Below are 13593 nucleotides of genomic sequence, written 5' to 3' on the forward strand. Positions count from 1 at the left end.
TGTCTACCTGGTGATAGCATCAGATCCCAAAGGTTAAGGGCTCAGTCCCACAAGTCCTGCCCCCCACCCCCATCACTTCAGACGCCAATCACAAGTCCAGGTTGTTACCTGTGCTTCTGACCTACCGGCTATATATTGGAGGTTTCCATGAACCCCTCCTTGGGTTCAATTAATTTGCTAGAGTGGCTCACAGAACTCAGGAAAACATTTTACTTACTAGATCACCAGTTTATTGTAAAAGAATATAAGTCAGGAATAGAGAGATGGAAGAAATGCACAGGGCAAGTTTTGGGGAAGGAGCACAGAGCTCCCATGCTTTCTCTGGGTGCACCACCCTCCCCAAAACTACACATGCTCACCCACCCTGGAGCTCCCCAAACTCCGTCTTTTTAAGTTTTTATGGAGGCTTCATTACATAGGGACGATTGACTAAATCATTGGCCATTGGTGATTGATTCAACTTCCAGCCCCTCTATCCTCCCTAGAAGGCTGTGTAGGGGGTGGGACTGAAAGTTCCAACCCTCTAATCACATGGTTGGTTCCCCTGGCAACTAGCCCCCATCCTTAGGGGCTTTCCAAAAGTCACCTTATTAACATAAACTCAGGTGTGGTTGAAAGGGCCTTGTTATGAATAATAACTCCTTTAACCTTTAAGGCTCTGGAGCTGTTTCAGGAACTGAGGACAAAAGACCAAATACTGTAACAAAAGATGCTCCATTGCTCTTAGGAAGTTCCAAAGGTTTTAGGAGCTCTGTGCCAGAAACAAGATGAAGACCAAATATACACTTCTTATTATAAATCACAATATCATACTCATCTTACACAAAATTAAGGGTTCAGACTCTGAGATCAGAGCCCAAGCTCTTAGCCACATGCAGGCTCCATGGTTCTGTGGGGGATCAGAATTTGCCACACCAAAATGTATCTCCTTGGCTTGACTATTTAAAAAAAAACAGAAGGCTCTGAAAGAAACTTTGACCTTCCCCCTAACTGCCTCAAAGAATTTAAGATAGAAGGCCTGTTCCAGGAAAGAGTTAATACCATAAGGTAACTATAGTGTAATATAAACTAAGTGCGATAGACAGGGAGGAACCTAACAAGGACTTTTTAATCAAAGTCCTCTCCGTCTCTCATTGTCTTTGCAAGGCACGGGCAACATTTGTTTATCAAACATTTGCTTTTTCATCTCCATGTAAATTGCCTTCCTCCCCTTTGAAGTCCCAAACCACTACCCCCAACATCCTCCTTTGTCTTTAGCTGAAGATGGTATTTAAGATGGTGGCTTTGGCCATTTTTGGTGAGTTACTCAGATTTCCTGGGTTTCTTCCAGGTGTACATGTTATTAAACTTTGTTTTATTATTCTCTTGTTATTCCAGCTAATGTCTATTTAATTCTTAGACCAGCCAGAAGGACGTAAAGGGTAGAGGAATAGTTCTTCCTTCCCTACAGTTCTGAGATTTAGGAGTGTATGATGTGGAGATTCCATGTACCATCACTGCCATGATGGCAACCAAGGATTGAAGGCTTCAGAGCCCTGGCACAGAGGTCCTGCAGATGCACATGCTGCTTACCACCACTACAGCTCTTCTTTCCCTGGAGGGCTGTCTTGACATAAGTACAGCCATGTTTGGCCGTTCCATTGACCTATAGCCACCAGCACACAAAGAAATATAAAGCTGCTTTCCGTGTGGTGGGAACTGGCCTTTTTCCCAGGAACTGCCCTTTCTCCCACGGAGAGAGTTGCAAGTTGTAACATTTCAAGGCTCTTTGGGCGTCGTAGCACGGGATGGACGGGCCATCTGTGCTGGGCTGGGACCATAACCAGAGAGAACAATGCACGTACATAACTACTGGGCTGGGACGATAGCCAGGGGGCTCAGTGCACGTACGCCACTGATAACCATTTTTGCCTGGGAACACTAAATGCTTGCTCTGCAAAACTCTGTAACTGCTTACTCTGGAAATTACTGATGTTATAGAAACTGAGGCCTGGTGAGAGTTCCACCTGTGGAAGGGACACCTTGCTCAGGACGTGTGATCCCCGCCCAGCCGTGTCGATTGACAGGACTCTCCCAGCAGTGGGGCGTGAATGTTGTGAGTAATTGATTTATTGTGAGCAATTGATTTATTGTGAAGTAATTGATCTGACGTGTTCTCTTTTGGGTCAACCTGGTGTTTCTCTTTCTGGTTGATTTGTGTCATTTCTCTTCAGTAGATGTGGATGTTTTCCCTTTCTAGTCGAGCTGATGTTTTTCCCTCTTAATATTTGACCTGTTCGGATCTGTTTGCAGACTATCACCTTTACTATCCTCTATATAATAAAATATACCTTCAGTCCATTTGTTTGGAGTGGAAAGTTTCTTTTATGTCTCCGATCGAATCCCCCAAACCTCTCATAACAAGGGCATCTTCCATCTGCTTGTCAGGGGGCTGAGGATGCAAGGTGGGGCCTAAGGAGAGGTATAGCTTTGGGGGAAAGTCATCACCAGGCTCAGCTGTGTTCAAGACATTCTGTGATTCACTCCCCACAGCCTCCTCCATTCTTCACACTGCAGCCCAAATGGTATCAATCCCCTTCTTTAAACCTTCAATATTTTTCATTTCATTTTGAATAACATTCACATTCAGTCCTTTGGTCATCAAGGTTCCATGTGAGCTGGCCTCTGGATTTTCCAATCTTATCTCCTACTATTCCTCTGTCTACGTAAATAATCCATAATCAATCTATAAATCAAAATTGGGGGTGAGTTTATTATAGGAGCCAGGTCTGAAGACTATAGCCCAGGGGATTCCTTCCCCAAGGAAGGAAGCACTCTGAAGAAGCAGGGTGTGCATACCATCTTGGAACAAGGAACATCCGCCACATATGACAGGAACATCTCTTTTACTACCGTCACGAGATGCTTTGCTAGCACAGAAGGTCAATGGTCACAAGGTGAGCACAGCAAGGCAGTGGTCAGCAGGTCAGTGGTCATGAGATGAGTTAAAGCAGGTCAGTAATTAAGCCTTAGTTTCTGGGAAGAAATGCTTATCCTTAAAGAAATGCTGATATGGGGGAGGCAACAGCCTTATCTTTAAGGGCGTCATTCTTGGCTTTGGGACATTGTCAGTGTTTAAAGCAGATGTACAATGCATGCTCAACAGGTCACATCAGGCCTTTCTGGAAAAACAAGGTCTGGCCAAATTAGTTTTAAACCAAATGGCTTCCTCATATCCTCCAATATATCCTATTCCTTTTCATTTATTCATCACCTCCCTCCATTCAATCACACTGTCCTCCTTCAGTCCTTCAAAATTCACCAAGCAGATTTTTTGCTTCAGAGTCTTTCTCTTCCCTCTGTCCCCAGATTTCTTCATGCTTAGCTCCTTTTTATCCTTCAGGTCTATTAAATTAATTAAACAAAGAGGCCATTAGACTGAAGTGGCTCTAATGCCATAGCAGCCTACATAAGCAAACCAAAATTTAAGCCTGTAAATGCCTCAAGGTTACAATATCAAATGCTAAGGATAAGCAATCACAATCAGCCAATGAGGCTTTAAAAATGATTCCCTTTCTTTGCTTCTGCACTTTCTCTATATAAGTCTTTCCCCTGAATCCTGTTGGCAGAGCACTCCTAACTACTTCCGGTTTCGTGCTGCCCGATTCCAAACAATTACAAATGAATAAACCTCGGGCCAGCCCCAGTGGTCTAATGGTTTAGTTCAGCCATTTGGCAGCCCAGCTTTAGTTTCCGGGCGTGGACCTACACCATTCATCTGTCAGTGGCCATGCTGTGGCGGCAACTCACATACAAAAAGAGGAAGACTGGCAGCAGATGTTAGCTCAGGGCAAAGCTTCCTTAGGAAAAAAAAAAAAAGAATAAGCTCTTGAAAATTTTAATATGGCTCAGTTTATCTTTTAAGAGGTCTCAGCAAAAATGTCATAGCCTCAGAGATGCCTTCCCTGACCACTCTGGCAAAAGTAATCGCTCTTGTTCCCTGTCTCCTCCTCCTTCTCCCTCTCTCCCCCTCCTATCTTCTTTATAGTCCCTATCTCCACATACTGTTTGTGTGCTTGTTTTCTGTCTCTCAATCTAAAATGTAAACTCCAAGAGGAGGTGTTTGTTTACTGATGTATCCTGCCTGGCACATAGTAGATATTACATATTTGTTTGAATGAACATAATTAATGAATTTTTAACATCTGACTAATCTGCCAGAACAACCAGGTATTTGATTCCATTGCAAATGACCAATAACTGTGAGTTGGGAGTCATATAACTTTGTAAAAATAAAAATAACAAAGGAAGCTCACTAGAACAAGATAAGGTTTAAGTTGTCATTGCACAGGTTCTCAGCATGCTGATGAAAGACCACAATTGCCATCCCTCTCGCTGTATGAAACTATAATTATTATTTTGGCTTGGACTAAGCTATTATTCTTATTAACTATCAAAATGTTTGTGATATTTCATTACTTTATCTAAAAAATCGGTGGTCTATGAATTGGATATTTTCCACTCTATCCTTCTCTACTCTGGGCTCTAACAGGCTGACCTTTGTAGACTGTGAAAACTGGGATCCCCTTGACCTTAACTTCTGGTTGGGTTGAGGTCCTGAGAGGCACCAGCAGGAGATCAAAAGGGGGATGGAGAATGGGGTTAGAGTATTTATTCTTCCAGCTCCCTCCTGGCTGGGTCGCCATAGGCTGGCTATGTCCCTTTACTGACCCAAAGGCCATAGCTCCTTGTAGGTGGTCACACCTATGGCCATTTTCTCCAGGTTTTGGTAACTGCTCCCTCCCCTTGCCCTTTCAGGACTAGGAGAGGTAAAGGCTTCCTGCTATTGCTAGCCCTAGGGTATTGAACCACCCTTACCCCTGTTTTCCCTTAACTCTGCCCACACCTTTGTAAACAGCCTCTTTATTAATATCTCTGCTTATCCTGTTTGAACTTGCCCGGCTGTTTCCTGCTTGGATCCTGAGTCATACATTGTACGCCTCAAACTCCTGAGAATTTGAAAGACACGGATCTATAGCCTAGAAACAAATTAAATCAAGAGTCCAGCCAACGGAAAATTTTAACAATGCACAAGAATTCATGAGCATCGGCACTATTGTTTCCAATTTGGAATAAGACATAATACGAGATGTAAAAAGAAATTAAATAAAAAGAACATGTTATTTTCACATTGGCACGAATTAAGGATACTCTTACTTGGAAATAACCTGCACATGGTAGGATAATAAAATAGTGGCTCATTCGGCTTATCTTAGTTCTGTTTGTCTTCAGCCCCCTTCAGAGTTATAACCTAAAGATTGTTAAGACAAGGTGGTGGCAAACCTAGGTTCTAGTTCCATCTTTGCCATTTGTCTGCTCAGAAATCTTGAGAAATCAGTCCACTTTTCCAAAACATAGTTTCCCAAACTGTAAAATTAGGATGTTGGAATAAATTGTAGCTAAGATATCCTTTAGCTCTAAATATCTGATAATCCTATTTTATAATTATGAAGAACTGTCAAGAGTTTTCATTTTAAAGTTGTAGGGGCAGCAATACAGTATTGCTTAAGAACCCAGCTCTCCAGCCTAATTGCTTGGTTTCAAATCCCAGCCCTACCACTGACTAGCCACGTGGACTTGGGCATGTTTCTTAATCTCTTTGGGCCTCAGTTTCCTCATCTGGAAAATGGGTATGATAATAGTAAAAATACCTACCAATCAGGATTGCTTTGAGGATTAAATGAGTTGGAACTTGTAAAATACATACTGTGCACAAGGCATTATTCTAACTACTCAATAAATGTTCACAATTATCACTGATGCTGTTAAAAGCAAATACTCCACAGACAATTTACTGATCTAGCAGGCTTTTATTTCGCAATTCACAAATAGGGCAGCATTCAATCTGGCAGATAGGAAGGAGCTTCAAAGAGCTGTACAAGGCAAGAGCTGTTTATAGACCAAAGCTAGAAGAAACAAGAGAAGTTATATGGGGTATTTGCTGATTGGTTAAAGCAGTATTACTTCCCTTATCTGGAGCAAAGGGAAGTCTTGGAGTAGGAGCCTGAGCAGGGTCAGGTAACTTTGCTAAGCAGGCAAGTGCTGGTTGGTTGGTGTAGGCCTTCCTTTTCTGGGAGAGCTGAGCATAGAAACTTAGTTAAGTTCCAGTTTGCAGATGTGGGGCTTAGCATAAGCAGCTCCATCTGGGGCCTAGTCTGGACACTTTAACAATAGTCAACTGAAATGATTTGGGGTTAGAAATACCTGATGATGTGTATGTTACATTGAAGTGAAAATTAATATTAGAAGCGCAATTGCTATTTTTAATCCAAATATAAGCAGTATGGCTTAAGAACCTGACTCAGAGCCTCTTGTTATATTTTGAGATAGGACACGTGAAGATGATTTGAACAACAATTTATTGCCATCTACTTGTGCGCATATACGTTCTTATTATCAACCCAATATTCACTATATATGTGTGTTTGTGTATGCACACTTACGTATATACAGCATGAGATATACTTAATCATTTTATACACATACATTTATATGTTTTAATACACACATACTAGGAATGAATAGCATGATTTAAGGAAAGTAGTATTGCTTATTATTTTTATATAACCTATCCAGAAGAACAAACTTATAATAAACAAATATCTAACAAACAAATATAACTAACTTATATGGTACCTAGGGTAGGAAATGGAGGAGGTTCTGAGCTGGAGGAAACTACAGTAGAGTGGGCACGGCAAGCAAAGAGATGAGAAAGGGAAAATGACATCTTGCCCTTAGCCTAGCCTTATCCACAAATCACTTACCATGCACCAGAAAAGACTTCCATTCCTAATGACCTTGCATTCCAAGATAAACCATGAATAACAGGAACCTTCTAAAAGCCTTGACTAACAGGAAATCCTAAAAGCTTTGCCTCCCGAGATAAGCCACAAAAACAAGCACATCCTGTTTTCCTTACCAAAAGACAGGAACATTTTGTTCTTATCCAATCTGAATTGTCAACTGCCATATCATCTGAGCTATAAATTCCTCTTCTATTTGATGAGCCACTACTTCTGAAAGCCTCATTCCCTTGAACTGCTAGGAAAATGTTTCCCTGTGTTCGCTTTTGTCTCTGAATTTTATTTTGACAGAGTTCCTGAATAGTCAGTAGTTAGAATTGATTTTCTTGGGAAGTCCTGAGGTTGGACGCACTCAGGGCCAGCTTCACGTGTAGGCCACTTGTGCAGTTGCACAGTGCCCCGCCCTTGGTTTAATGCTCTGCTATCACCATCTTGAAATTCTCAATAACTTTTTAAAAAGGGGCTCTGCAAGTTATATTGCTGGTCTTGGAAGCACCATAAACCTCTCTCCTGATCACCCACAGAGTAGAAAGAGCATGGTCTTTGCAGTCTGACAGACCTTTTCATTTGAGAAAGTTCTCACCTTCATCTATAAAATAGCGTGATACCTCAGACTTGTTAAATGATCACGTGAGATCATCTAAGTGTTTACCATGTTTGACACCTAGAAGGTCCATAAATAGCAGTTCTGAATTGTCCCATTTACCTTCTTTGAAGTAGAGTGATACCCTTATACAATCTACTTTTCTTCTCAGCATGAGCCTAAATAGAAACAGCAATTCATTTGAACAAGTATTTATTGTGAGAGAGAGCTGAGCTACTTATGTGTTCATTTCCTCACTTCCCATTCATTGCTCCCATTACAATCAGGCTGCGTGGAGACAATGACCCTCAATGCCCTTCCTGTTGTTAAATCACCTTCAAGTGTTATCTTACTTGACCTCTCTGCAGAATGTGACAATTGTAATCATGTTTATCTTCTGTAGCATGCCGATGTTTTTTCCCTACCTCTTTGGCTGCTCCTTCTCAGTGTCAATTGCCAGCCAATTGCTGTTTCTCAGCTCTCTCTCCTAGGAATCTACATACTTTTTACTCTACATATACGGTTGGGTGAGCTCATCTATTCCTATACCTTCAATTTCCAACTATGTGCTGGTGACTTCAGCTATGAATATGTAATTTAGTATTTTTTGGCAGCAAGAAAGAGCAAATTCAACTCCACTGATTTTATCAACAAAGGAGATTAACTGAATTATGTAACAGAAAGTAGTGTTGAAATAAATTCCTAGGCCCAAGATGGAGCTGTTCCTGCCCAGGATGCCACGTCAGCCAACCAAAACTTAGTAACTCCTGTTCCTGTAAATGCTCTGCTCCACCAGAAGCTTAGTGTATCCAGCCAGCCAATCCCCAACTGCCAAGAATCTGTAATGATTCCCTTGTTCTCAGATATGTGAGCCCAGCCAATCAGCTTAAGCCAAGTACTCTTTCCTTATTAAGGAAATCTCTGACCTCCTAGCCAATCATGCCTGTTTCCTTCTTGCTGCTTCAGACACTGAAACTCACTCTCGCCCAAACATCCCTTCAGACACTATGAAACTCACTCCCGCCCAAACATCCCCCAATCCGTGGATTACGTTCACTTGAATGAAGGACATCAAACTCATTGCTAAATTGTTTTATTTTTGTCACCTGACAGTAGAGAGGAGGGGTGATGCTCAGAAGTAGTTCAATCAGGACCCTTGCTGTTCTCCTGTGATTCTTGTACTCTCTCTTCCTCTGCTTTACTTCGTTCAATATGACAAGGCTGAGAAAAGAGTGTTGCTTCACAAAGCATTGTCGTAAATTGAAGGAAACTTCTTTCCCAGAAATCTCCAGCAAAACTTTTCCTGCTTATTGGCCCCAAATGCGTCACATGCCCACATGCCCGTTCTTGAACCCATCCCTCTGGCTGAGGGAATATGGATGATTTCTTGATTGCTTTAGGCTTGCTAATCGCTGAATCATCCACTGCAGTGAGCACTGCTTAGTCTTAATCTAGATCCACCTCTGAACATAGGGTCAGTTCCCCAAACCATACGGCTGCTATAAAATAACGAAGGGATGAAATGAGTATGTCAAGGCAACCACAATGTACATCAGATCTATCTTATTCAGTGGCAAGAGACTCAAAATAAATTTCTTGATACAGTTATGCTAAATATCTGAGAGGCTGGTTCGAAGATACTGCAGGCCCTAAAACCTGCAGGAAATCATTGTGAATAGTTCTAAGAATTATGAAATCATGAGGGTTTACACATCTTTAACCTTTAAAATAATTGGCTAGAAATAAGACTTTGTTATCTTACCTTGTTACATAATTCATGCTTTCTTAAAAATAAAAACACCAGCTGTGACAAATTTTTTTGACTATCTAGAAGAATGCAGGCACCCAAAGCTGTACATCTCATAAGACTGGGGCAGTGCCCTGCATTTTCCTCACCTTGAAGAATCAAGTAATCAAAGAGAGGCCCTAGATAGACAGCTATGAATGACAGATAGGAACAACCATGAAAAGTTCTGCCCTTATCTGCTCTGTCAAGTTCTTCCATGGTCTTCCAAGGTCTAACTGGCTCTCAGAGCAGCAGAGCAGTCTTCCAAAAAATTATTGTATTCATAAGTAAATACATGCACTATCACTGCTATTCAATCTCTTCTTTAAAAGCAAATCAGCACAACTTCCAGATCTATAGTTCCAAGCCTATATTTTCCATAGGCACTTCAAAATCCACATGTCCAAACTTTAAGTAATTTCCCCCTCTTCAAAAAACCCCTCTACTCCTCTCAGCTCAATAAATGCCACCACCATATGCCACTCAATTCTTCAAACCCAAAGCCTAGAAATTTGCCTTGACTCTTCACTTTCCCCTATCCCCGCCAATCTCTAAATCTTATCAATTCTACCTCCATTACCTCTTTTAAAGATTTTTTTTATTTATTTTATTTTTTCCCCCCAAAGCCCCAGTGGATAGTTGTATGTCATAGCTGCACATCCTTCTAGTTGCTGTATGTGGGACTCGGCCCCAGGATGAACGGAGAAGCGGTGCCTCGGTGCGTGCCCGGGATCCGAACCCGGGCCGCCAGCATCGGAGCGCGCGCACTTAACCACCAAGCCACGGGGCCGGCCCTCCATTACCTCTTGAATAGTTCATTCCACTGCTATTACTTTTTAGGCTAGTCATCAAAGGACTCCTATTTGGTCTCTGAGCCTCCACCTGTGACCTCCACAATTCATTTACCACTTAACAGCTAGAGTTCTTTCTAAAACTCCTCTTGATACAGGCCTAAACCAAGGTTGACATGAGGGATGCCATACTGTAACTTAGAATAACCTCTAACCAACCCACCCAGGTGTATATGTTTTAACTTTCACATAGCCTAGGTGATAAATAGCTACCCTTGAGGAAATATGCATGCTCTGTAGATTTTATAATCCTGGCTGACACATGTACCTCCCTGTAGTTAAAGATGATAACTTTGTTCTTTTTGAGTTTCTTAGGAATATGATGACCTCCTTGGAGAAGAACATCTATGCTGGCATCCACCATCAATGACAACTGAAAGACCTGGTGTGGCGTCTCTAGCCGTAGATGCCAGATGGTCAACATTCCTGAGCCCTTCCTTCATAGCCCACCAGCCCTATACAACTGCTTAAATTTTGTGCTTGTTTAAGATGATCTTTGGGACATGAGTCCACCATCTTCTGATTTTGCTGGCTAATCGAATAGATCCCTTGTGCAACCACCAACTCCTCTCGCAATTGATTGGCTTCAAGGTTGCGGCAAGCAGAACGAGCCATTGCTCAGTTAAAATCTTTCTTATGCACATCCTATCCTTGCTCAAAACCTATTTATGACTCTTCCCAAAGTCCTCCAGACAAAGCCTAAATTGTCTAACTACACAGGCCATCAGGCCCCATTTTAGCTTTCTAGATTAGGAGAGGGCAAACCACCAGCCAACGAAATCCAGCCCACTGCTTGTTTTTGTACAGTTTGCAGTTTAAGGTTTTTAGATTTTTAAATGGTTGGAAAAAAACCAAAAGATGAAAAATATTTCATGACACTGAAAACTACATGAAATTCAAACTTCAGTGTCCATAAATAAAGTTTTACTGGAACACAGCCCCACCCATCTACACTGTCTATGGCTGCTTTTGAGTTATAAGTTGAGTAGCTACTCAGCCAGCCAGTATGGCCCACAACACCTAAAATATTTACTATTGGGCCCTTTATAGAAAAAGTGTGCTAACCTCTGCTCTACACTCATCTCTCACCACTCTCCACTGTAGCTATCCTGAACTATTTGCAGTCCCTAACAAACCACCCTTTTCTCTCTGATCTGCTCCCATCACCCCTCCATGGGTGCTCCCATGGAACTATCTCCATTTTAGAATTTAAGTTATTCTGATTGTCCGTTTACTTGTCTGGTCCAAGTGTTCACCACTGAATCCTTAGCGCCCAGCACAATCTCTGCCCTCCTTCAGTGCTTGATAAATGCGTACTGATTGAATAAGTAGCATCCTGAAGAGATAAACAAGACTGGGTTCCAATTTTCAAGAGCTTACGAAGGGAAGACAGACATACAAACAACAAATTCACCTACAAGGAAGAATAAAAAAGCACTAAAACGCAGCAAGTACTCTGCAAGGAGAGAGAATTCCCCCTGGCGAAAGGTGCCCCTTCTTTAGAATCCTTTCTGATTTGAACATAAACCCCTAACCCCATGATGAAATTCTTACTGAACTTTTTTGTTGGCAGGTAGTGTCCTCATCTGTAAAACAAAGCTAAATATTTCCTATTTCACAGGACTAAATGAATATGGCCAATTATTGAAAGCATGTAGCTCAGTGCGTGCTTCATAGAAGGTGCTCGGTAAACGGCAGTCACTCCCGGATCCTCTAAAACGCTCCATTAGACGGTATCTGTAAGGAGTCTGCATCTGAGGGGGGTCTTCGCTGTGCATCGCCAAATTCATCGCCCAGCAGCAAACGCAATCCTGCAGTAACAGCAGCGAGCTCTCAGCAAGGCGCGGCTCCAGGTGCACCGGGCTCGGCTGCGCGCTAGGCTGCAACACCCGGGAAACCGCCCCGAGCCGGAGCCCGCGAGGCGGAAGAACTACAACTCCCGTCGTGCTTCACCCGAGTTAGGGGTACTCTATATTTTATCGCTCCCAGCGCCTTCCGCACAGCCTCCAGAGGCTCCGCCCCGAGGGTGGGCTCTCTTCTTTCCCTCTGTAGTCCCGAGCTTGGCCGCGCCCCCGTCACCGGAAGACTCCGTGTGACGTCACGGGGGCCTACGCGTCGCGCGGGGGGTGGGAGTTGACGGACGGTCTCTGGCTGGTTTCGGGCGGCCCAGGGACCGCGGAAGAGGCTCCCGAGGGCGGCCGCGATGCCTCGCCCGCAGCGAGTCAGTCAGCTCCTGGATCTGTGAGTCCACCCGTCCCCGCCTCCCCTTCGCCCCGCCCCAGCACCTCCTCCGCCCGGCGGGGCCCTGCGCTGCTCTGCCTCCCCGCTCCGTTCCACCCCCAGACTCTGAAGAGGCCCCGCTGGGGTTTCTTTTCCTGGGTTTCTGACCTGTCGTCTCCTCGTTGAGAACGGTTGTGCCGAGTGGGCTGGTAGGCGGCCTTGCCCCTCTGTCCTCTGCCCTGGGCGCCCCCAGACGGGTGTCCGAACTCGCAGTCAGCCTTGACCGCTCGATGCCCGCCCGGGTAGCTCCTGGCAGTGGCCTCTTTCTGACATGAGCAGAAAGCCTTCGTAGGACAAAACACACTGGATAGGCTCTCAAAAGCCTTCAGCGAAGTTCCACCCAGTTTCTGTAACTGGGATAAAGATTGATTCCTTGAGGCAGCACGGATCTTGATTGTGATTGCTGGGTTCAGCTCCCGGCTCTGCGTTCACCAGCTGTGTGACCACGGGACACTAACAATCTCTCTCTGTGCCCGAGCTCTTGATCTATGAAATTAGTGTAATAACAGTGCCTAGCTCATGGAGTTGTAGTGAGGAATAAATTTAACATATGTAAAGTCTTCAGAAGGATGCCTAATATCAAAAGAAATTTCAGAGGCTTTTACTTGATATGAATATCTTATTGAGGGAGAAACAAGCTCAGATGCATATAGTTACAGGATGGCTTATAAAGTGAGAATGAGGAAGTTGTTTAACCTTTACAATGGTTATTACAGTGGGAATTTACAGTTGGCAAAGGATTGGTTAAAAGTGATTGTCTTACACTATTTTAGGAAGACGATTTAAGTTGATTATCAGAGGCATTTACGGGAAATAACATGTTTTGCTTATGTTCGTGAAGTAAACTAGATTAAGTCTCGCTTGTGTAGCCTACATGGTTTGGCCTGCTTGGGGGGTTTTCAGGCCTGGTCTCCATTTTATTTTATTTAAAAAATTCTCCTGTTTTGGTCATTCTCTCAGCAAGCTGAGAATGTGAACCACTATAGTATTACTCTCACTACCACTTTTGATGTAGTCATTGGGATAAATGGTTATGTAATCGCTATTACCGACAGTTGTGTAGTCATCCTAGACATGGGTGGTAGGATCATTGAGTTCTTCCAAGTTGTCTAATGCTGTGATAACATTGGATGTGTCAGTGGCCCTGAAAGGCATTTAAAACTCGTGAGAGGATACATGATGACTATGAGGAGAATAATAGCCAAGGATTGAACAGTTCCCCAGAGCAGAGAGCCCCAAGAGCCAAGATTT

General features: G+C 43.2%; 1 protein-coding gene and 1 long non-coding RNA gene across 2 annotated transcripts in view; both read left to right on the top strand.

Moving 5' to 3' along the window:
• LOC147914767 (uncharacterized) overlaps nucleotides 1-10846 on the top strand; it is a 35144-nt gene extending 24298 nt beyond the window's left edge. Inside the window, exons 2-3 of the long non-coding RNA XR_015554973.1 lie at nucleotides 1981-2095; nucleotides 10378-10846. This is a non-coding gene — a long non-coding RNA (uncharacterized LOC147914767). The remainder of the gene's footprint in view (nucleotides 1-1980; nucleotides 2096-10377) is intronic.
• A 1209-nt stretch (nucleotides 10847-12055) lies between these two features.
• The window catches only part of AMN1 (antagonist of mitotic exit network 1 homolog), a 50016-nt gene continuing 48478 nt past the window's right edge, over nucleotides 12056-13593 (top strand). Inside the window, exon 1 of the mRNA XM_004441168.3 lies at nucleotides 12056-12303. Coding sequence (XP_004441225.1) covers nucleotides 12266-12303 — 38 coding nt within the window. The 5' untranslated portion in view covers nucleotides 12056-12265. The remainder of the gene's footprint in view (nucleotides 12304-13593) is intronic.

Source organism: Ceratotherium simum, chromosome 17 (assembly GCF_057802395.1).
Source record: "Ceratotherium simum simum isolate JZ-2026a chromosome 17, ASM5780239v1, whole genome shotgun sequence".
Classification (NCBI taxonomy): domain Eukaryota; kingdom Metazoa; phylum Chordata; class Mammalia; order Perissodactyla; family Rhinocerotidae; genus Ceratotherium; species Ceratotherium simum.